The sequence below is a fragment of the Petromyzon marinus genome, chromosome 29, assembly GCF_048934315.1.
Source record: "Petromyzon marinus isolate PM22_M1 ecotype Great Lakes invasive population chromosome 29, UKy_Petmar_22M1.pri1.0, whole genome shotgun sequence".
Taxonomy (NCBI): domain Eukaryota; kingdom Metazoa; phylum Chordata; class Hyperoartia; order Petromyzontiformes; family Petromyzontidae; genus Petromyzon; species Petromyzon marinus.
In genome coordinates this window covers 10,254,030-10,277,068 of record NC_133695.1, presented here as the reverse complement: position 1 = coordinate 10,277,068, position 23,039 = coordinate 10,254,030, and the positions used below count along the sequence as shown (strand labels likewise).

General features: G+C 48.3%; 1 protein-coding gene across 8 annotated transcripts in view; it reads right to left on the bottom strand.

The window, feature by feature from the left end:
- Positions 1-23,039, bottom strand: part of LOC116947176 (estrogen-related receptor gamma-like) — a 404,855-nt gene that overhangs the window by 68,363 nt on the left and 313,453 nt on the right. For all 8 annotated transcript variants that reach the window (XM_076070555.1, XM_032962634.2, XM_032962633.2 and 5 more), the window contains 2 exons: positions 22,307-22,432; positions 13,223-13,384 (listed from right to left, as the gene is read on the bottom strand). In XM_076070555.1, coding sequence (XP_075926670.1) covers positions 13,223-13,384; positions 22,307-22,432 — 288 coding nt within the window. The remainder of the gene's footprint in view (positions 1-13,222; positions 13,385-22,306; positions 22,433-23,039) is intronic.

Sequence of the window (23,039 nt, the reverse complement as noted above, 5' to 3'; positions counted from 1 at the left end):
CGGGAGCCATGTGTAAGGGGGTGTCAACGCTCTCACAAGTGAGTCTGCTGGAGAGCCAAAAAGCTATTTTTCAGGAGGATCGCGAGTAACCACAAATTTAAACCCCACCACACACAGCCTTGTCGAATTGACCAATCACGGTGTAACCCATTTACACTGCTGGGTGGATCGCTGCGCGGGGGTGGAAAGAGAGGGCAGGTGAAAGATTTTATGCAACTTGCCACCGTTGTTTCAACTGCATACGCCGTGAGATGGAACCAGCGACCTCTGCATTACAAGACCAGTTTGAAGGCAGTTACACCGCAGCAGCAGCAGCAGCAGCATCATGCACTTTTGAAGTGGACACAATTCCAAAAACCACACCGGACAGGGCCACAATACGACTTCTCATCGAGTATTACCAGCCATACTACGCTGAAAAAAAAAAAAACGTAATCTACGACTAAATAAACGGCAAGAGGCTCCACGAGGATTCTTATGGCTCAGCGTTAATGTCCAAATACCCCGAGGACTCAACTGACATCCATACCATTATTAGGATTCAATGTTAATTACCAGGGCTGAGATAGTAGGTTTCAAGAGGGGTCCATGAGCTGTGAGCGGCGACTATTGTGGTAGAATGTACCTTACCCAGCTAGCAATGCGGTTGGAGCGGTTGGCTCATGAGCAGAAGATGGTCAAGTTACAACCGTTACTTATGGGTCGATTCTGCTCATCAATTCTTTGGTCTTGATAAACATGAGTGATCTCTTTGCAGAATAGTCAATGGCGATAGACTTTTAACAACAGTCACCTGCCATGGGAATGTAGAATTACCAGTAGAGGCTCAGAGCCACGCACTGGGGTGAGTGCCACCTCATTACCTAATTTGAGTGGGGAAACTTTTCACTTGAATGGAAGTGGCAAATAATACATTTATAGGTGTGTGTGTGTGTGATTGAATGCAATAGGTGGCAACATTTTATTTTAATAGGATACATCAGACGGATTCATGGCACCAATTGCCATTGAACCGATTTGTCAGGTCTGCTTTTACCAAGTAAGGCCCAATAACATAGGTCGTTTTCAGAAGTGACCTGGCCACAAATAATAGCTCGACGAAGTGGCTTATCACGTGGCAATTTAGAGCAGCCAGATACTCTAAACGCAGGTTTTCAAGTGTGGAGAGTAAAACCAGAGGACCCGGAGAAAAATCCACGCGACCACGGGCAAGAGAGACACCGCAATAATATACACAGGCGTCAGGGACGGGATCGAATCCACCACCTCCTGTATACCAGGTGAGGCAATTAACATCTCACCTCTGTGGCGTCATTGGTGGCAGGGCTGAGATCATCAACTCACTCCAAATCGGTTTAAAGGAAAGCAGAATGTGCAATCGCACCACCACCACCACCAGATGCCATGGATCTGTGCCAGCGAGCGGTGGGTTCCTCACGTCACCACCGAGCCCCCCCTTGCTTCCATCTGCCAACATTTCAACCGGCAATCCCAATCAGACCAATGGCTAAATGTGGTTTATGCGTGCCGCTTACTTACCCAGCTGAACAATTGATCTCGGATTAATTGCAAAGGCTGTGCTTCAAGGAAGACACAATATATATAACTAAAACGGGTGGTGCTGTTTTATTCTGATACCAAAACAAGAACAACAACATCAGAATATCCCACGGTAAATAGTTAACTCCTGATTTCGCTTTTAAAACGCTGTCTATTCGCCTCACTGTCTGAGCGATCGCCAGTACCGTTCTAACATTTTATTTTATTCGCTGGAGTCTGCTCAGTTCGACTTTTGTTGGAATTTTTACACAATTTTTTCCCCTCGAGTATGCTATCGGCATCGTGTCAGCGCAACCCTTCATGTTAACAGAATTGCCCAAGGAAGCAGATATCACAGAACTACCTCTGAGATCCCTTCACTTGACCTCCGGTCCACATAGTAGATGGCAGCACTTCCCCGATGCGCTCTGCATATGAGTGCGTAATGTTCGGCGCACGACCATCAAAACGGATGTTTTGATTCTAAGAGTGGGAATTTTGTCAAATTTAGCAAAGGAAACTCATATAAGTTGAATGTCTTCGTTGCTATGTGTGTGTGTGTGCGAAGTCATTGGTGGCAGGGCTGAGGTCATCGACTCACTCCAATTGAGAACCCTGTTTAATCACTTTAAAGAGGTTGGATTCGAACCCAGGATCTCAGCGGTGCCGGCTCGGCACTGACCCACCGCGGACTCAGCCAGGCCAGCTCCCCAACCGTGCACGGCACCGCGTGACATGGCCCTAGTGCTCCCTCCCTCTCTTCATTCATTCAACGTTTGCGGCACGAGCGCGTTAATATGTGCAGCAGTCACCGTGCAGCGATGCCGCGAGAAATATGTATGGCAGTACTCCTGAAATTGTACAGCCCTGAACACACAAGTTACGTGTATATCCATACGATACTTACTCATCCCATTTACTGGCTTGCAACTTAAAGAGGTTTAAACTAGCTGGAGTGCTGATAAGGATACAATTAACCTTGCTGTAATTCATTGCGCCGTATTGTCAAATAAAATTCATTGAATAAACACGTTTATCGTTTGGGGCAGAGTGGTGCTTCGTGCCCTATGATCCAGGCGACTTGAGTTTAAATTCCCGACCACGGCCAACATCTGTGGCAAGTTATATCTGGACCAGTCCTGGGATCCTGGGATCCACCCCCCCCACCCCCTCTCCCTCCACTAATTTGCACTGACCAGCATGGTGCGATACGGTCAAACAATCCCCACGACATGGCATGGGGGGAAATCTGAATCTAGCTGTCTACATTACTTTTACTTTACGAACAAACAAATAGAAAAGATCCCCCGTATAGCCTTAACAGACCGGTCGGGCAAGTGCGGTTAGCGAGCACCTATGAAGGCCGGCACGGCACATTAGGGGGTGGGTGGCCAGCGCCACGCCCGGCCGCCTTTGTCTCCCCAGTGGCGATGTTTACACACCGCACTCGGTACTCATTTGAGGCTGAGTTGACCTAGGGGAGGCCTCAGGACCTGTTCAGATAATCGTCACTGGTGTTGGCCATGAGCAGGAATCGAACTCGGGTCGCCGGGTTTTGTAACGCAGCATGCTGGCCGCTACACTACCGGTCCTCACATGCATACATCAGCGCAAACACACACACACATTCCTCAGTACGTGAAAGGGCTACTAAGGTCTATTCTAAAAACAAAGTATGTAAGGTTGTGTTTACTCTAGGCATTGTTTTGCAATGAAGCGCGGTCCATTCAATAACTTAAATAACAAAAAAAAACCCTACAATCTATGTTTTATAGGCTAATGCATTTGTAAAGCTTGCATTTTGCGTAAATCCCACAAAGAGCACGCAATTGATTTCCCGGCACAAATTCCTCCGCTCGTAACAGCGGTCGTTAGCCTGTGCACGTTGGGCCTTTTTTTTTAATTCCCCTCCTTTTTACCTCGTCCACGAGCTAACGTACACACCCAGAGGGAGCAATGCTCCAGCTATAAATGTCTGCCCGAGAATCTACTGCGAGCTTTTATTGCTCCTGAAAGCCAAAGTTCATGATTGAACTGCCTCTTTAGAACAGATTGGGAGACAGGAGGTAAATTAGCTAAATTACACTCCATCCCAGAGACTTTGGAGTCCCGCAGATATCTGGTGGAAGCGGCCAACATCTGATTTTCTGAGCGTTGATACAAAATAATCGAGGTTGCTGAAAGGTCCTGTGGCATACCCAGGGGTTATTAAGCAGGGGACGTACGTAAGTGGATACAAAATAGGGTCCGGATTATATTAACTGGCTGTATGGTGCTGTGATAAGAGAGCATGACTCACAATTGGAAGGTTGTGACTTCACATTCTGGACATTGCCCGTGGCTATTAAGATGAGTGCCACTGGTTTTGTTTTTAAAGAATGAGCAGCTGCCATGCGAATGTGGAATTCATACCAGTGGCTCAGGGCTGCCAACCAAGACGATGCTGCTCCAACGCTTGTTTGAACAGAGAGACACTTCGGAGTCATCAGAATTAGATGTATTTATACTGGAGAAATCCGATGAGCTATAAAGCTCGTGTCCACAATGCTACAATGCATCGAGACGTGGGAGTACCCACGCTTTACTCCACCCACCTGACCTTCCATTTAACTCGCTGTGCTGTAGCCGTTTATAATGCTGGATGGACAGAGGTGATGGGTGCAATTAAGACACTTGCCACCCATCGTTTCAACCTGCCGTTGCCAGGAGGACGAGCTGGTAACCTCTGGATCTCAAGTGGTTGCTGTTATTATATTCCATTGTTCTTGGGGTTGTGCGACAAATGCCCTTGTCAGAGCACTGTGGTGAATGCGGTGACAACTTTGAATGCTGGGATGTCACCCGATATTACACCAGACTCTAAAATGTAATGGATTGTTGTCGGTATAGTTATGAATAATATAATCACATTGAACATACTATTTTATGCCTTAGTTTTCACATAAGTCAGTTATGATGGCTAAAACTGAACATGTATAACATATTAAATTATAAACAAATGCACCACGGAAGTTCCCTGTCATTTAATAGAATTGGCTAAGCTCACGATTAATTCAAAAAGGCAAAACGTGCCCTTGCTTATGAGGATGGCGCTGCACCCACCAACTTTGTTTGCCACTCCCGATGCAGTGGTGTGAATTCCACATTCTCATGGCAGGGGTCAGTCTCCCTGTAAGACAACCACCGTTGACCTTACACAAAGGCGTGGCCATTTAGTCAACCGTACAAGGGCTGGTGGGCTGATCTGAACCCTTGAGCGAAATGACAGGTGACAATAACCGTCCTACTTAAAATGGTTTCAAAGCACTCCTTTGAAAAAGTGCTAATGAACCTCAACGGGTTCTTACCTGATTATGCAAAGGACAATTAATTCAATTTAACTAAACTGCCCTTAATGAACCCATTCAACGCGCCCCACTTCTGATCGTGCATGCGAGGATAGCCAAGCTCGTTATCGTGCAAAGGGCACAAACAACAATCCCCGCAAGTGCAACAAGAACGAGAGCATCTTACCATTACTTGGAAACGGCGTTTAATGAAAATAAATGTGCAAGGAGTGTACTCTGTGTGTGTGTGATGAACGAAGGGGGAGTGGTGGTGCAGTGGTCAGCGCACCGCGCTACGAACCTGGTGATGCGAGTACGATTCACGCTCTCTGTCAATATCGGTGGCGAATTTCTGAATCGGTGCTGTGCCTCATCTAGGTCGACCCAGCCCTTAAAAAGAGTACCTGCTACAGGTGTTGTAACCGTCAGCATTGGGGAAGGCAAAGACAGCCGGGGGTGGTGCTGGTCCACCAACCCTCTCGTGTGCCCCAACAGTCTCAGGCTATACGGGGGATGTTTGTTTTAGGGATCAACGTTACGCAGTAGTTGGAGGAATTGTGGGGTCGTTACGTGTTCCGTGGTGGTGAGCCAGTGACTATAAATTGTTAGGTTCATGTCCTGACTAAGGCACGTGGTAAGCAACAGGGTATGGGGCCTACCGCTGCATACTGGTGAAAGGAAAAGCATTCACGTCTGGAAAATGAAATTTTGACATCAACAACAATCAATCAGCACGACGAGGTCATCACACATCGCTACGCGCTTTCCCTCCTTCTGCTAGATCACGCAGCTGTTGCAAGACCCGCACCAGACAGTATCCCGCCACCTGGCTTAAGGTCTTCTGCCTGTTGGTGACTGACTTCTGAGTGCCATTCCAATGCCTGTCGCTGTAACGTGCCCTCCTTCTCCTCCTCCGCCACCCTGCAAGTGGAGACCACGCATTTCATTCTCCTCCCCCCCCGGTTTCCTGTCGTCGTGTTCGAAGCTGCAATCACAGTCACAAACTCTGTCCCAGCCCTACCGTGAAAATTCCAGCACCACCCGCATACACCTAGATTCGCAGGGATGGAAGGAAGGGTGCCGTCGTAGTTAATATGTACTGACTTGCACTTGATTAAAAACAGGGACATTAATTAAAGTGACTCGGGGTATCATCATTAAACGTTTTCTAAAACATATTCTTCCCGTGACGCTAACCCTTGGTCCATTTAGAGCAACGCTCAATGAAGCAAATCCACATAGACATTAAAACTAATAAAACAATTGCATCCTCTATCATAATAAGAACAATAGTGTGCCTATTTAAAAATGGTATGCGACCTAGTGAACCTCTAATAAATTGCTATTATTTTTAACAACCAAAATAAAAATTTTCAATGAAATATGGCACCGAACGTGCATCACGATCCCACTGAATTTGCACCTCCTACAAAACAGTTCCAAATGTAGAGCAGACAGGAATTCCCCACCTCCTCCTCCTCCTCCACCGCGGCACGGTGCTTTGTTACGTAGGAGAGATTACAAGGACCCAGCGGATTTCCCGTAAGCAAGTGTTCTGCCGTGGCAGTTATAGTCATCGGTTACCATGAGGGGGGGGGGGGGCATACATTGACGTAAACAAAGCAAACAAAAACATCTCCACGTTTCTTGTTTTAGCAGCGAAAGGACGGCGGCTTTCGATAAGTCCGCGAGCAAAGTGAATCGATACGGCGGGAGGGAGCTATCGTGGAAACAGCCTGGCATGTCGACGAGTGTTGCAAAAGGGTTGGGCTGCCGGGAATAACCCACGTGGTCACCGTGCTCACCACCGAGATAACTTACACCGAATCCGCAAGTTGGATATCCACCGTCAGTGATTTAGCTCACCTCTCCTATACTTTGCACTCCAATCGTCTCTCTTTGTATTGTTGCTCGTTGTAACCTTCTGACCCACCTCTATGGGACATCTGTGAAAAAAAAGAAAAGATCTTCGCAGCGCATCGGATTTCACCAGAATAAATGCAGATTCTGACTCTGATCAATATTCCGACTCTGAGTCGTGACTCGAGAGTCTTGGGCTACTGAGACTGGCCCTAAGCGTGTGAAGGAATTGCTCACACACTGGGGATGCTGTTGTTGTCGACGCAGAAGGACAAGCGGCCAAGGTGGCTCAGTGTTAGATCGTTCGGCTCTGGATGTGGGGGGAGTTAATTCAGCCCATCATCCTTCACCCTCTCCAAATGGTTGATAAAATACATGCCGCTTTGTGGGTAAGTCGACAGTGAATTTTCTCTGGATATACTTGCCACCACCATAGGAATGTGGAATTTATGCCACTGGCTCTGGATCCCCCGGAGGCGTTGAGCAGTGGACACCATTCTTGCTACAGCAGGGTGACACTTTGACTGAACGTAATGTACCGACAATTTATCCGGGCTCCCTAAAAAAAAGGATAATGAATGTCATTGTACCTTCAACTAAACGTGTAATAGATATGCAGATTGATATATCATTCTCTTTTGAAATATGCTGCAACGTACATCCATAAGGATTGAAGCATTTGGCTATAAATGTGAGGTGTCTGCACAGTGGTTGTAAGTTCTTGATTGCCCTTTAACCAATTAAATAAAAAAACTCCCAAGGATTTTAGTACCCCGCCTGTTCACTCTTCTCGATCCTCAATGTTTGAAACTCAGACCCAACACCGGAGGTGGCACAGCTGCGCAGAGAGAAGGCCCCCCAGGTGCGGCTTAATGTTGAATTTAATTGAAATTAATAGGAGGCTACATTGTGTTTCAACGCTACAAAGCACTTTGCTTTTCAAGTCGCACATGTCAAGCAAATTTTCAATTTACATTTATTTTTGCATGAAACCGCTATTTCAACTGTTTTGTATTAATGGCTTTTGAATCCAAACAATATATATTCACCGTATTTTTTGCGCATATAACCCGCGGGGTATACCGCTTTTTACAAACAAAACAAGACCCTGCGGGGTATATGGAGGTGCGGGCTATCCCAAAAATTTTTTACACGTGTGACATGTCGTGACTCGTTTAATTTTTTCATGGTAGGACTATCCACTATGCAACACTTACCTTTGACTAAAGCACTGCTGAATAAACCACTCACACTAAAATTGCACATGTTATCACGTTTTAAATGATTCGAATTGTTTGTACAATGAAACGACAATGTTTGAAGTGGGCGCACTTTGTTCACCGTAATACTTTCATTGGCTGTAGGGGGGTGCGAACATTTCAGCTGAGGCTATGGATTGCACAATGGGAAGGGCCTTAACAATCGTCTACTAGACACGGAATCATAATAGCTGAGTCCCTTGGGCCGCTGCTATTCGCTGAGCACTATACAATCGCGACCATGAGCTTTGTTTCAAACTTCAAATAGCTTTGTTGCCAGGAGGCAATGGCATTACCGTAGTGCCGCTATTGTCTGCGCAGTGAACAATCTACCAGTGCTAAAACTGTACAGGGGTAACTACCGGTCCAGTAGCTGTAAAATGATGAGGTCGAATGCTGGAAAGACTAACAGTATGCTTACTTACTTATCTACCAGTTATGTGTTACTTATTTATTGGATATTTACTTTTGTTACTTATTTACTGTTTAAAGTTCACTCGTTTCTGGTTAGTTTGTTTTCTTTGTGCACGTTATGATTTTAATGTTAACACTTGATAGTGGAATGTATTACAAATGTAAACTTTGTATTAATATGATGGAATTAAGCTGCGGTAACGACGTTAAAGATATGAATGCATGCGGGGTATATGGAGGTGCGGGCTATCTGAAATTTGTTTTACACAAAACGCTATTTTTGCGGGGTATATGCATCTGTGGGTTATACGCATATGCGGGCTATATGCGGGAAAATACGGTAAGTCAACAATTTATACCACTGCAAATGTCCCACACAGCTGGAAATAATAGCCCGTTCTCACGGCCGATTCGGGAATCATTGATGTTAAATTGTTACTTTGGATTCTAGCAAAAAGAATGTAGAATTGTCACCACGGACTCTTGACTGCAACAATACATGAACGTCTCTCCGCACTCAGCGGAGAGACTCTTTGTCTCAACATCAATAACAGAACTGAGCCAGCGCTGGTGGTATCACAATCCTCCGCTTGAAGCCCGGTCAAAACCTCGCACGATAACGTGAAAAACCTCAACCCATTCAAACGATCACAGCATCACATATTTTCTGGAGCTCAGGCCCAGGCAGTAACGGCTGAAAAAGAGCCCTGATAATTGGTCAAAACATATACATATTTTTCCATTTACAGAATACCTTCCTCCAGTATTGATTCAAATGTGAGATTAAGGGTCTTAAGGGTTTCTTTTACAGGGACTCCTTAGTCTGCATGCTACAATGTCCATGCAGCTGGGTGGTATTTTGAGACAAATATGAACCGGTGTTTTTTTTTGCCCGGGTCGCCTGTGCACCCCCGCGGAATGAGCCGACGTTATCATGAAGCGACGGCATTTTCACCATTCGCCCCAGTGACGCAACAGAGCGAAGCGTTGCGCCCAGCCCGGCGGTGAAGTGGAAAACACCACGGTGCGCGCGACCCACCGATACCTTTGGAACTAATGCACAAACGTGACTGCTTTGCTTGCAGCGAGAGCGAACTTTGGGATGCAGGTGCCTGAATGTCGAGAGGTGCCGTAACACCAAACGAATGCTGGATTGTGATTACGGTAACGATGACGCAGACAAAGGATGACGGCCATCCAAAAGCCGAGAGTTGACAGCACTTTACTAAATCCCCGACTCCTATGTTTTTTTTGTTGGACTTAAGGGGGCTTTAGGTACATTTTCAACATTCTAATGCTACGTAATAAAGAAACAGAGGGGGAAAAAATCTATCAAATCCCTACCGAGGGAAAGAATTGGCCTTCCGGTAATGACGGCAGGTTACGGAAAAAAAAAGCGGGGACTAAAAAAGCGGCCATAAAAAAAATCCAACAGCGGCAATGAAGGCGATCGCACACTGTGAAATTCAGTTTATTTTCCACGTGCTTTGTCGAATGTGCGGCATTTAATACCAGGATGATGGCGCGTGTGATGCGCAAGGCACACCAAAGGGCATCAAGTCTTTTATGGTTAATACCGGTCTGAAATCCGGATGTTAGCCTGAGCACATGTCTCTATGACGATTACGGCTACCCGCTTCAATTCCCTGACAGCGCACCTCATTGGTGGCCAATGGGATTCGAAGTCAGTGCTTCCTTGAATGGGTACCTGGTGCACTGTTTGTATGTATGTAGAACTTCTTTCACACCACACGTAGCCAACCGTGCTCATTGGAGGTGCTTCCGTGACCAAGGCAACCAGGGGCGGAGCCAGGGGCGGAGCCAGGGGGGGGTGACATTCTGCGTGTAAGTGTACGGCACTCGGTCTGGCGGGCTCCGTGCAACTGCATCGTCAGAGTGTGTCGCCAACCGATGGCGTCTAGTTCAACAGCCTGACTCTCTAAATCATTCTTGAAATTAACATTTGTTGAATGTCACCCCGGCCTGAAATCCTGGCTCCGCCTCTGAATGCAACAATTCAGAAAGGATTCTTTGCGTCGCAGCGTTCACACGAGTCACAACGCAGACGGTGTGTCGTACGCCCTTCTCCACCCGACACGGCTGAATAAATGATGTCACGTGAGAAAACGCGACGATATTTACTGCACACCAGTGCAGTGGAAGGCAATCCGCAACATTTAACGATTAGGAATTGCGTTTCGCTGATAATTACAACCAGCGTCATCATCAGGCAATTGTGACTCAAATATCAATCTCGACTTACCCCAATGCACTGTTTAAGCATCATTGCTGGGAACATGAAGGCAGCAGGGTGTAGCAGTTACAGGGTCCGGCCGTCGTATCGGCCACCCCAACGTGTGCACTGTTGACTTTTGGATGTTCTTTAGCTGCTAGGTTCTAAACACTTAACAGGAGACATCTGTTTGTCGTGCGTGTGTGTGTGAGACGCCTGTTTCGCTCACGTTAAGTGTCACTTCGTGCGTGCATTAACAGTAACCGAAGAGCTCGCTGCCATGTGCGTGCGTGTACATACCCGTCTGTGCACGTGCACAGAGCCCTCTCCCCCTCCCCCAAGTCCCCTTCCTCCTACGACCATAATCCCTGACCTGGCTCCGACGTCCCCCTCTCCATGTGCACCGAACCACATCTCTCCCCCCAGCCCGACGCTGCGCTCCTCCATCGGCTCAACTATCCGGCCACCAGACCTCTGCCCCCACCACCCTTCTCCTTCCCCCATGCGTGCCCGTGTCACTACTTCACGCAACGTGCCCCACGCCCCACTGCCTCCATCAGACACCCTCACTCAACCATCGCGTTCCACCTTATTCCGCCGTACCTGCCCCAGCAACATCAGCCCCATTCCCAGCCCCTGTCCCTCCATCGGTTCCGCCACCTCCTACACTGACCGCCGTCGGCTCGCATTCTAAAGGGCCCTGCAAAGGGCGCCGTATGAATCCGAAATGGAATAGAGTGTGAAGATGCGCTGACTGTGTGCATTCTTGTGTCTTGTACGACGAAAGAGCAACGTTTCGTGAATGTTTGCGTACACATTCACAACAAGGAAGGTGGCACCGGAAGCCACGTAACGAAGCACAGCATTGCAAAGGTAAACACTGGAAGATGGATGCCAACAGTGCAATTGCCGTTGAATCTGGCAGGAGGAAGGAAGCGATTTCGAGGGTGTGGCAGAACTGCTGGCTATGACAAACGCTTATCTTGACCTATCCGTAATTTAAAAACCACGCTATGGCCCGTCGCGTGCGGAGAAAGAGTAGTGAACAAAATTTGTCTTGCAAGCGTTCACTCTTCAAAGGCAAATTCTGACATTTTTAGAAGTTCCCATGAGAAATAACAGCATAGGTGTCGACAGAAATCAGCAAGAAGTGTGAAGATATTTTAATCAAATGCAATGCACTTTCATATGAACTGGAGCAATCACACGCGCCACGTGGTGACGCGCGGGCATTAGGAGCCATTCGTAGTCTGAGTGCTAATATATTTGATGTTAACTAATTTGCTTCCTGTATTGCCTGATGACATTTCGGACAATGTGGGTCTTTCCAACCGTGATCGCGTTCGCTCACGATAGTGGAAAGATGGCTGGGTAGTGTGGTGTTCAGCAGACGATTTGAGCAGCAGATGTTGAAGTGGATCCTGGAGGGGCCCCTCTAGAGGCCATTTTGGCCTACTCTTCCATGCTGGCCAGATGCCTTGAAAGAGGGTGGGAGTACTCACACTTTACCCCATCGCACATGACTTGCAAGGCAGACAAGCTGCAGCATTACCCATTTATTCTGCTGGGTAGACAGAGGCAGGTCACGGTGGCGAGATGTTAACTACCCCGCCTGGTATACAAGAGGTTATGGGTTCCATCCCGCTGGTGAGGCCTGTTGTATATTTTGAGTTTGCATGTTCCCCCCCCCCCCCCCGTGGTAATGTGGATATTTCTCTGTCTGCTCCGGTTTTTTCCCTCCACACTTAGAGTCAACATGCGTTCAGAGTTGTTGGCCGTTTTTACAAATATTCACGCGATAGGCCGCTTCGTTGAGCCATCCGTTTGTGATGGCCTGGTCGCCTCTGAAAAAGAGCCACGCAGCTCAGTGGGCCTTACCCGGTAAGATAAAAAAATATGTATATAATAGAAATAGAAAGAAACTTGCACCATCGTTGCAGCTGCCTCGCCGGGAGATCGAATTGAACCGATGACCTCCGTGACGCAAATCCGGTGCGCTAACCCGTTCCACTGCCGCTGGGGCGTCCCCTGTTTGAGGCTTGAAATGACCACCCCGTCGGTGGCCTCTGCACGCAAAGTTTCCTGCCACAAATGAACGGCAATACCTTCGCTGACCTCGTCAAGGAGCACAAACCTTCACCACGCCAACTCCGGTCAGCCTCGCAGCGGCGGCTCTTTCGCTGGCCGTCGAACAAGGACGGCCACCGCATCGCGCGCTTTCAGGCGCGCTTCTGTGGCCATCTGGAATGCTCTTCCTTCCGATTATAGGAAGCCACTGGAGCTGTGCACTTTAAAATCATCTTCAATGAAAACTCACTTCTGCACAAACTGCTTTTTTTTATGTTTAGCTTGTCGTCCTTCCCCCGGCACCTCCGATTAGCACCGTCGGCTACGCACGGTGCTAAAGAAGTTCAACGTACACACACATTACCCGTTACGGGAAACCAGTTCGCAGTTGCCGCAGGCGTCTCTCTCCCTCGCTCTCTCCGAGGGCCCTGGCCGCGAGCGCGTGTGATTCTGAACTGACGCCGGCGCTGCAGCCGCGACCGGCGTCACTTCTTTCTCCGCCGCCCAACGTCCGCCCGACTGACCTGGCACGTGCTTGGCCCAGCCGATGATGACGACGAGCTCGCGGTCGGCCAGGTCGCACAGCGTGGTCAGCGCCTTGATGTCGCTGTCGGGCACCGTGGGGTCTGGCATGGCGTAGATCTTGTCCGGCTCGGCCACGATCAGGTGCGACACGATCTTGTTCACTGCGGGGGGAGGCAGGGGGACGGGAGATTCGGTTTGGAGGCCGCTGTGGCGTTTCGCTCGCGCTCGAAACGTCCGCGCTCATCGTAGCGGGGGGCCTTGGGTTTCTCGACGAGTTCCAACCACCGGCGAAGGTTGCCAACGTTGATCTTGCACCGCTTCATTTTCAGTATGCCGATGAGATTACCACTACGGTGGCACGTGCCCGTTGATGACGTTTCATGGCTGCGTTATTTTTTTTTTACCAAATACTTTTTTTAAAGTGTTTCACAAAACACCAACAAGGGGAGGGGATCGTGTAAGCGGCGTGGGTTGATGACAGGATATCAGCAATAATCTTCTCTAATGCTCCCTCCTGTAGAGACTCTTCTTTACTCTGATTACAAGCTGTGTATGATCTTATATGCATTGGTTGCTGCTGCATATAGATCATACAAAGAGTATGATGATGATTGCTTGTGTTGCAGTCGAAACGTCGTGAGAAGTTTATTGTTTTATATTTTTATTATTTTATTGTTTCCCTTCTACGTGACTTTACCGAAATAACCAAGAATATGAATCCCTGCAGTCACGAAAGCTTTAGATCACAGTGTAGCGCTATTATTTCTGAAGTTAACGTTATATACGTCAGTTATCTTCGATCCATTCATAGTTTATATGAGATGTTGCTCAGACAATATCAAAGATGGGAATATACGTGACGCGACAGACTAAAACTTTTTTCTATCTTACCAGGTAAGGCCTACTGAGCTATACAGCTATTTTTCAGAAGCGACCAGTATAAAAGCAGCCAAAAACTGTAAACGGTCAGTAATCACACAATCAGTAATCAGAGGCTGCAAGCTTTTCGCAAGCATCCTTACCAGCTGGGTGGTCACTTTATTGATCCCAGAGGAACAATGGGATCGACTCGACCCTGGCATGGGTAGAAGCTCAAGGCTCAAAATTAGAAGCCCTGATGCCCTTCCAACTTGGGCTATATCCCAGCTGCTCGTGTATCTGAAAAAAAAATGCTTCTCCCTGATTAATCATGCAGTGTGGGTGGGATTCATCTCTACATTGCCATGGTGGAGAGCAGTCTATTTATAGGAAGACGGATGCTGACTTTGATTGTTGTATTGCATATTGTATTGCACCCCCTCACCCACCTCCCAGTGTGATGATAGCCCGAGTCAGCGGCCAATAGGATGTGAATAAAGATATAACCTCAGCTCACATTTTGCTTACACTCGTGCGTGACCGAACTTGTGTTTAGTAGTCCACTTTAAGCACGTAAATGCCCTTTTAGCAATTTGTTCACAGCCAATTATTACTCGCTGGCGACAGGAACCACAACGTCGACCCCAAACAAGCCAGCCCAGTGGCAAACCCAGTGGCCGTTACACGACCAAGTCGCTGGCACACACGCATTCTTTCTGTGTGCCGTGTATACACACACACAAATACGCACACAGAGATATTATCCGTAGCCAATATCGACTGTCGGGCTGCACTTGTTTCGCACAGATGAGCAACAGAATTAATATTTGTTTTTTGCACAACCATTAGCAGCCCGGACGGAGTGGGAGCCTAACGTTGTACGCAACACGAGATGCAAAGCGAGTGCCGAGCCTTCGCTCTCGATTCGGCTCCGGGCGTTTTTTGGCTGGTGCAATCGAACAACCGCGTGTGTGCTCGCGCGTTCGCTCGCAGAGACAATGAGTCCCCTTTTAGCCCCCAGAGACCGTTGGCGCAAGGGGGCGGGTGGCGCAGCCAACAACCGCACCTGGCCACCGCCGTCTCCCCGAGAAAGGGGCGCTGAAACACGTGGCACCGACGCGCGCTCGCGCGCCCGATGGTCCTCAGCTTGGCCTCGTCGACTGCGGGGGGCCAAACGTCGCTCGCGAGCATCTAACAGGGCCTGATGTTGAGCGCGCACGTTGGGTGAAGCGAATGCACGCGTCTAGAATGCACTTCTCTGTATTTTCGGTGATACTCATTGTTATCGGACCGTAACAATGCCATACCATGCACTGCTGCAACTAGGCCTCCCTGTGCCGTGTCAGTCAAGAGGATTGTTTGACCTATACTGGACCACGTTGGCAGCGCCGGGTGGTGAAGGGGCGGTACCGCCGATTTGCACGGTTGGCTACGTACGGTGCGGAAGAAGTCCAACATAGACACACAGTCACTCACCGTGGCCGTAGTGGTGGTTGGGAATCGAACTCAGGATGCTCACCACTGTTTCACCACTCCCCGCATCGTTGCACGTACGTAAGGGGTTATTTTTCAATAGATCAGAGGTTTAGTATCCCCAGCCCTAAATGCAAATAGAAATCTAATCATTAATCATTAAAGGATTAAATACTGCCCACTGCCTATTCAATCAGATCGGAATCAGGGAAAGGAAGCTTGAAGCTTAAAGCAATAATTTATTTCTCTCCTTTCAAAGATAGCTAATTATGGGGCAGTCTATGAAAATAACCTGCTCCTGCATTGGAAATGTGGAATTTCCATCACGGGTCTCAGGATCACCGATGTGAGAATGGGTGCCACCTAAATCGTATCTTAAAATAATTCAGAGAGCCCCTTACCCAAGGCGCTTTACACAGAATAAGCAATGGTACACATGGATGTGACGGTGGAGATGAGGTGAACGAAACTGATGAGAGGAAGCAACGGGGGTAAATCTGTGCCGTGTGAATTCGGTGAAAGCGCGAAATCAATGACAGCGAATGATGATGAATGAATTGAATGACTGGGGAGTGATGTCTGAGCAGGGAGACTCGTTGACTTTCGACTTCACTACACTTAATTTTAAAGTTACACTTGGTAAATGTGAACATGCAAATTTGTGGCAAACGGCACCACCAAGTTGCGTCGCCCCATGTTCACGTTGTGCTCAAAATCATGACGATGAAATCAAATTTAAAAGCGCCACAGACAGGATCGCTCAAAACACCGGTGGCAAAGAGGTGAGCCAGTGGCATTTGTAGCTTCGTCTGCTAAGGGTAAACAGAAGCATTGATCGCGAGTGCATCTGTCACAGCTGTTAATAAGAGTGGCAGTGTGACACGCGTCCATGTGTGTGTGTGTGGAGCGGTGGTGCAGTGGTTTGCGCATTGCACTACGAACCCGGCGATCCGAATTCGATTCTCGCTCGCGTCCAACACCAGCGACCGTTATCTGAACCAGTTCTGGGCCTCCCGTATAGTGACTCAGCCAAAATTGAGTACCTGGTGCACTGTGTAAACAATCACTAAGGGAGACAAAGGCGGCTGGGCATGGTGCTGGCCACCCACCCCCACGTGTGCTGGCTTTCATAGGTGCTCGCAAACAGCACCTGCCATAAAAGTCTGTTCAGGCCATACGGGGGATGATTGTCTCCTTGATTAACACAATGACCAAATAAAAATTCTCAATTCCAAGCCCTAAACCTAACAATGCTCTAATTTTAAATGCATCCTCTTGAAATTGATTAAACTTAAGAGGTGTAATATTTCAAATGTATTTATTGGTACCTAAGTAGATTAGTGTTCGGTGCGTGCACCAGTTGAGCCACCAGTTAAGTCAACGGTTTGATTTCGTTACAAAATAAGTAAAGGTGAAGCCCTGTAATTTGCTGCTCACCCGACTGCTTGCGGAAGGTCCTCCTCTATAGAGATCTACAAAGAGTGTCCTCTGGCCTACTCCTTCCTCAATTGGCCAGATGTTTTGGAAGAGGTGGGAGTGCCCACACTTTACCCCAACCACAAGATGCTACCTGCCAATCAAATAACTGCAGTGTACCAATTTAAGGAACTTGCAGCATTGTTTCAACTGCTGGGCTGGGGGAAAGGATGGAACTGGTTGATCTCTGGATTTGCAAGTCGGGCAGTCACCTGATTGTTTATATGTGGACGGCAGAGGGCATCTACTGGTGTAGCATGGGCCTAAAGGAGGATCATGTGATTCCATTTACATTTCACGATACAATACATCCCTCTGTAAACGGAACATAGCACATTTTATGACAACCGTTAAATGTAAAAAATAGATTGTCACCACACAGGAACAAAAACACGATAGATAGTGAAGCCTTAAAAGCAACAAGGATGTAAATTTCAGCCACGTAAACAACGCCCACACATTGACAGGTATAGAACGTCGCATTCTTTTTTGGTGGGCCTACTCTGACACACTCAAGCAAGCATCCTTCCAGGGTTAATGAAATAAGAGTACACTGCGAGACGTGACTTTGTGGGATGCTGTACAAAATAAGATCCCACACGGTGGCTAGGAGATGTTAACTACCTCGCCTGGTGTACAGGAGGTCGTGGGTTCGATCCCTACCCTGACTCCTGTATATTTGGAGTTTGTGTATTCTCCCCGTGGTCACGTGGATTTTTCTCGGGGCCCTCCGATTTTTCCCGCCACATTTAAAATCAACATGCATTTAGAGTATTTGGCTGATAAAAATTTCCAAACGATAAGCTATCATTTGTGGCCAGGTCAGTTTTGAAAAATACCTATATAGCTCAGTGGGCCTTTACCAGGTAAAAACAAAAAAAATAGTTGCAATACTTTTAACGATTCCATTACCCACATCGTTGCGTGAGGCGGGCCTTCTCTACGAGCCACCCGGTGGGCCCTGGCCGTGCCAGTCATTGGGCTTGGTGTCGTCTGGATAGTTGTGAGAGAGACCCGGTTACTCGCTGCACCTCCATCATTGTGAACGTCCTTGCTGCGAGCACCGCTTACGATGGGCCACTTCGCTGCTCGTTGGAGCAAGGGGTCATCGCAAGGTTACCACTTTATCCACTGGCACAGCCAAGCAAGTGCCGGTGGGGGCGGGGGAGGGGGTCATGTTTACGGGTCGTTATTTCGCTGGTTATTTTTCGTGTCAAACCGGCTGCGATACGCGCGCCTCACATCTATTTCGGGATCAAGCATCGCCAGGAGTGTGACGGATGACGTGTTCATCGCGCGATGTCATTCACTCCCGCTTGTGAAATTGCCAAACTGCCAAAACCGCGGCATTGGCAGCACGCCTCGGCTTCAGAAACAGAAAGAACAACCTGGCGCCTGCCTGATCTGCATCGGGCTGGTTCGGCACGGCCCCGGCACGGGTCGGTTGTACAGAGTGCAAAACAAAAGGGGCATTTGTGCCGAATTTTGTAACGTGATAGAGAATGTTTCTTTTTTTAGCGTCCGATTGCCCGGCAAAAGTGTGCCGACATCTCCAATGCCTTGAACGGAGCAAATCACAAAGGCAATGATGTTCGGTAGTTTCCTCAAGGTTCGACGGCTGGCATCTTCACTTTCCTTTTTTAATCACCCGCTGGGTAGACAGAGGGACTGAAAGATGTTTGGGAGAGTGGCGGGGGGGGGGGGGGGAGTCATAGCACAAACAAACTCCCAAATGACTCCATAATACAGATTTTTTTTGGGTTTAGATCGGTGCAAATACATAAATGTGTCGTTAAACCCACCACCATCCGACACAGCCAATTAGTAAGGTTTGTCACGTAAACAGAACGTGCACAATTCGTTGCCCGCACAGCACACCGGTTGTGTGTCGGACAGCCAAGCCACAAGTGACTCCCAAACGACTTTCACCAACGTGCGCAAGTTGGCCACCGCCACTTGCCGAGAGTCGCGCCTTGACCGGGAATCGAACGCCGCGCCCGTTTTTGGATCGCGTGCCCAGCGCATTAGCCTTTAGCACCTAGACAGCTGAGGGCTCACACCAGAAAGGCACGTGTTAAAGTGGCACGGGGGGGGGGGGGGGGCGGGGAGAAGTGGTTTATTGCCGAATGCATCTTTCAAGCGTTAACACTCGCCCAGTGGCCCCGGCCCTTAAGCCCAGCCCCCCCTCGTCCCATCCCTCGGTGGCATTTTAACCATCCTTATGACATTTAAAGCTTCCATTTCTCTCCTTCAGCCCCAGCCCCATCCGTCAAGGTAATTTATGCAGACCTGCAGGCACGCCGTGTCTTTACCGATCCGCCTCATTGAAGTCTTCACCGCGCTAACAGACGAAATTCATGAGCCATCAGAATTACACGCGCGTTAGGGAAAATGTTACTCACGGCACGCTGTTGACCGCTCCCTCCCCCCCCCCATCTCTCTCAACTCGCCGGGCCCCTCTACTAATAGATGGTGCCCAAGCACTGGGCGATGGGTACAATAAAGCGGACGGGACAAATTGGTGGCCCTTCCCAGACTGGATGGGACAATTTGGTGGCCCCTTCCCAGACTGGACGGGACAATTTGGCGGCCCCTTCCCAAACTGGATGGGACAAATTGGTGGCCCTTCCCAGACTGGATGGGACAATTTGGCGGCCCCTTCCCAAACTAGATGGGACAATTTGGCGGCCCCTTCCCAGACTGGATGGGACAATTTGGCGGCCCCTTCCCAAACTGGATGGGACAATTTGGCGGCCCCTTCCCAGACTGGATGGGACAATTTGGCGGCCCCTTCCCAAACTGGATGAGATAATTTGGCGGCCTCTTCCAACGGCCAAATCTGTCGACCCGTATACTCGGCAGTGTAAACACTGTGACGCGATGTAATGTGGAAGAAGAGCTGCTGCCCTGAAACGTCACCGATTATATATATTGATATATTTATATATTGTTTCTTTCGTTTGATGAGGCAATGTTGTTGACGAGCGCGTTGACATGTTTTATTTTGTCTACTTCTACTTCTAAATTGTCCAAATTACCAATGTTAGCACTGGGAGAGATATTAGTCATCTCACGTGCAAAGCTGTGTGATGTATTACATGCATGCAATCGCTTTGTGTGTGTGTGTATATATGCATTAAATAGTACGCTTACACACGACATTATTAGGAAGCCACTGGAGCTTTTAAATTGAAATAGTTTTTTTTTCTTAAGAACTGCTTTTTGCATTTAGTTTGTTGACTTTCCCCGCACCTCCGATTAGCACTGATTGGCTGTGCACGGTGCGAAAGAAGTTCAACATATTGGAAATTGCATACCATCCTACAGGACTGAACAGTGTTTGTCCCACGGACAGACTGGGCGAATAAAGTTAACCCCATGCAATGTATACGACTGTACTAACTCTAAACAACTATTAATCCGCACCTCATCTGCTCAATAGTATTCACAACGATATACACGTCATGGTTATAATCTGTCTATACATTTGCAGTGGGCAAGCACCCATTAGTCCAGGCACGATACTAGAGTTAGTGCAATTAAGTCCTCGTCTACCCAGTGCTGGTGATGACAGACTGTACCAAGTAAACACTTTAGGATGAGATGACCTAGGTGAAGCTCAGACCAGATTCAGAATCTGCCCTAATTGTTACGAGTAATTCCTTTGTCAAGGTACCTTAATTCCTCTCACACAAGCTTAAAGGTCGCGGTCTGAGCTTGGCTGTGTTCACTCCAGCGCTGTCCTCGAGACAGTCTGGTCCCTTCACCTGATGAAGGCCACTTGTGTTGTGACCGAAATGTCGTGATTTTTGTTGTTCTATTTTTTACCCACGTGACTTTACCGAATAGAACCAAAGAGTATGTTACGAGTAATGTCGGCCAAATCATGGAGATTGGAGTGCTTGTTGCTGTAGCCCCTCAACTTATATACGGACACAAACTTCAAATCAAGATTACAAACGTTGTTCTTTCGTAACAATGGCGATAGTTTGACGCAGGTGCTGTTAACACCCAAGGTCTAAACGGTACACGAGGGGTTGGCGTGGCCAGCAACTACGTATGGCCACATTTGTCTCCCGAATGGCTGATGTTTGCACGGTGAGTTGACCAAGGGGAGGACCAGAACTGGATCGGAAGTAACTCATCATTGACGTCGGCCGAGGCTAGGAAATGACCTCGGCTCGCCAGGCTGGTTGGCCCAGAGTGCTATAACCGATCGCGCCAACGCTGACTGTGCACGCATAAAGACCCGCGGTTTATACGTGGAAAATTATAAAGTACGAGAAGGGAGGCATATCGACTCCGTCGTGCATGTGAACGTTCCAAAAGTTTAAGCACCGAAAGGTTTATTAGCGCGGCAATGGAAACGTCTCCGAGTCGCAGCGTTCTCCTGCACTTGGCTTCGGGGGCCCATCGTAAGTGGTGCTTGCAGCAAGGACGCTCACAATGATGGAGGAGATGCAGCGAGTAACCTGGTCTCCCTCACAACTGTCCAGACGGCACAAATCCTGCCAATGACTGCCGTGGCAAGGGACCACATGGCGGCTCGTAGAGAAGGCCCGCTTCACGCAACGATGCGGGTGATGGAATCGTTAAAAGTACTGAAACTACTTTTTTTATTATTTTACTAGGTAAGGCCCACAGAGCTATACAGCTGTTTTCTCAGAAGCGACCTGGCTGCCAAGGATAGATCAACGAAGTGGCTTATCATGTTGGTCGTTTTTTTGTTTTTAATAACTGTCAAATTACTCCAAATTCATGTTGATTCTAAATGTGGAGGGAGAAACCGGAGGACCAGGTGAAAAATCCACACGACCACAGGAAGAACATACGAACTCCAAATATAGGGGCGTATACTTGGAATTTCCTGTTTGTTGTCCTTTATCCGCACCTCCGATTAGCATGATTGACTATGTACGGTACGAAGGAAGTTCTACATACATACAAAAACAAAGATCCCTCGCATAGCTTTGACAAACTGTTGGGGCAAGTGCTGATAGCGAGCACCTATGAAGGCCGGCACGGCAAATGAAGGGGTGTGTCGCCAGCACCTCGCCTGGCTGCCTTTGTCTCCCCAGTGGCGATGTTTACAGACCCTACAAGTTACTCATTCAAGGCTGAGTTGACCTAGGGGAGGCCCAGGACCGGTTCAGATTATAATCGTCACTGGCGTTGATGACCATGAGTGGGAATCGAACTCGGGTCGCCGGGTTCGTAGCGCAGCGTGCTAACCGCTATGCCACCACTCCCCTGCATACGGGCACGTACGTACGTACCCAGAGTGCCGTTGCAGGGCTTCTTGATGGGCTGCGTGAGCTGGGGGTTGAGGTAAGGGCTGTTCTCGGCGTCGATTCTCCTCTTGTACTTCTGCCGCCCGCCACGCACCCTGTCCAGCCGCACACCTGGACGGGAGAGGGCACCGCGAAAGAGCCGGGAGTGAGAAGAAACCTCAGGGGATTCAGAACGCCACGATTGCCCCGCGTCAATGTGACCCAACGTTGACGAGCACAATGCTGGCTTCAAAACACTGTATCATCATCATCATCCTGATGATGATACAATCATGATGATGATGATGATGGGCATCATGCCGTTGTGTAAGGGTGAGCACACTGGACCTTCAATCCGGAGGTCACCAGTATCATCTCTAGGAGTGACAGTCGAAACATTTGACACATTTCTTGAAATCCCCCTCAGCTTCTGCCCACCCAGAAGTATAAACGGGTAACACCGAAGTTAGTTGGTCGGCAGGTCGCTTGTTAGGGTAACGTGTGGACGCTCCCACCTCTTCCGAGAGGTCGAGACAGCTTGGAAGAGTAGGCCAAATATGCTCTCAAGGTATCTGTCGAGTCGAGGCCTTTCCACCCTGCAATTAATTTCAGGCCTACACCTTAACCTTAACAACAAGTACAATGCTTAAAACGTAGACTCTCGCGACCAATATTCTCCACAACAGAGGATTTGGGTTAGATCGCTTAAATATAAATGCGTCTTTAAACCCACCATCAC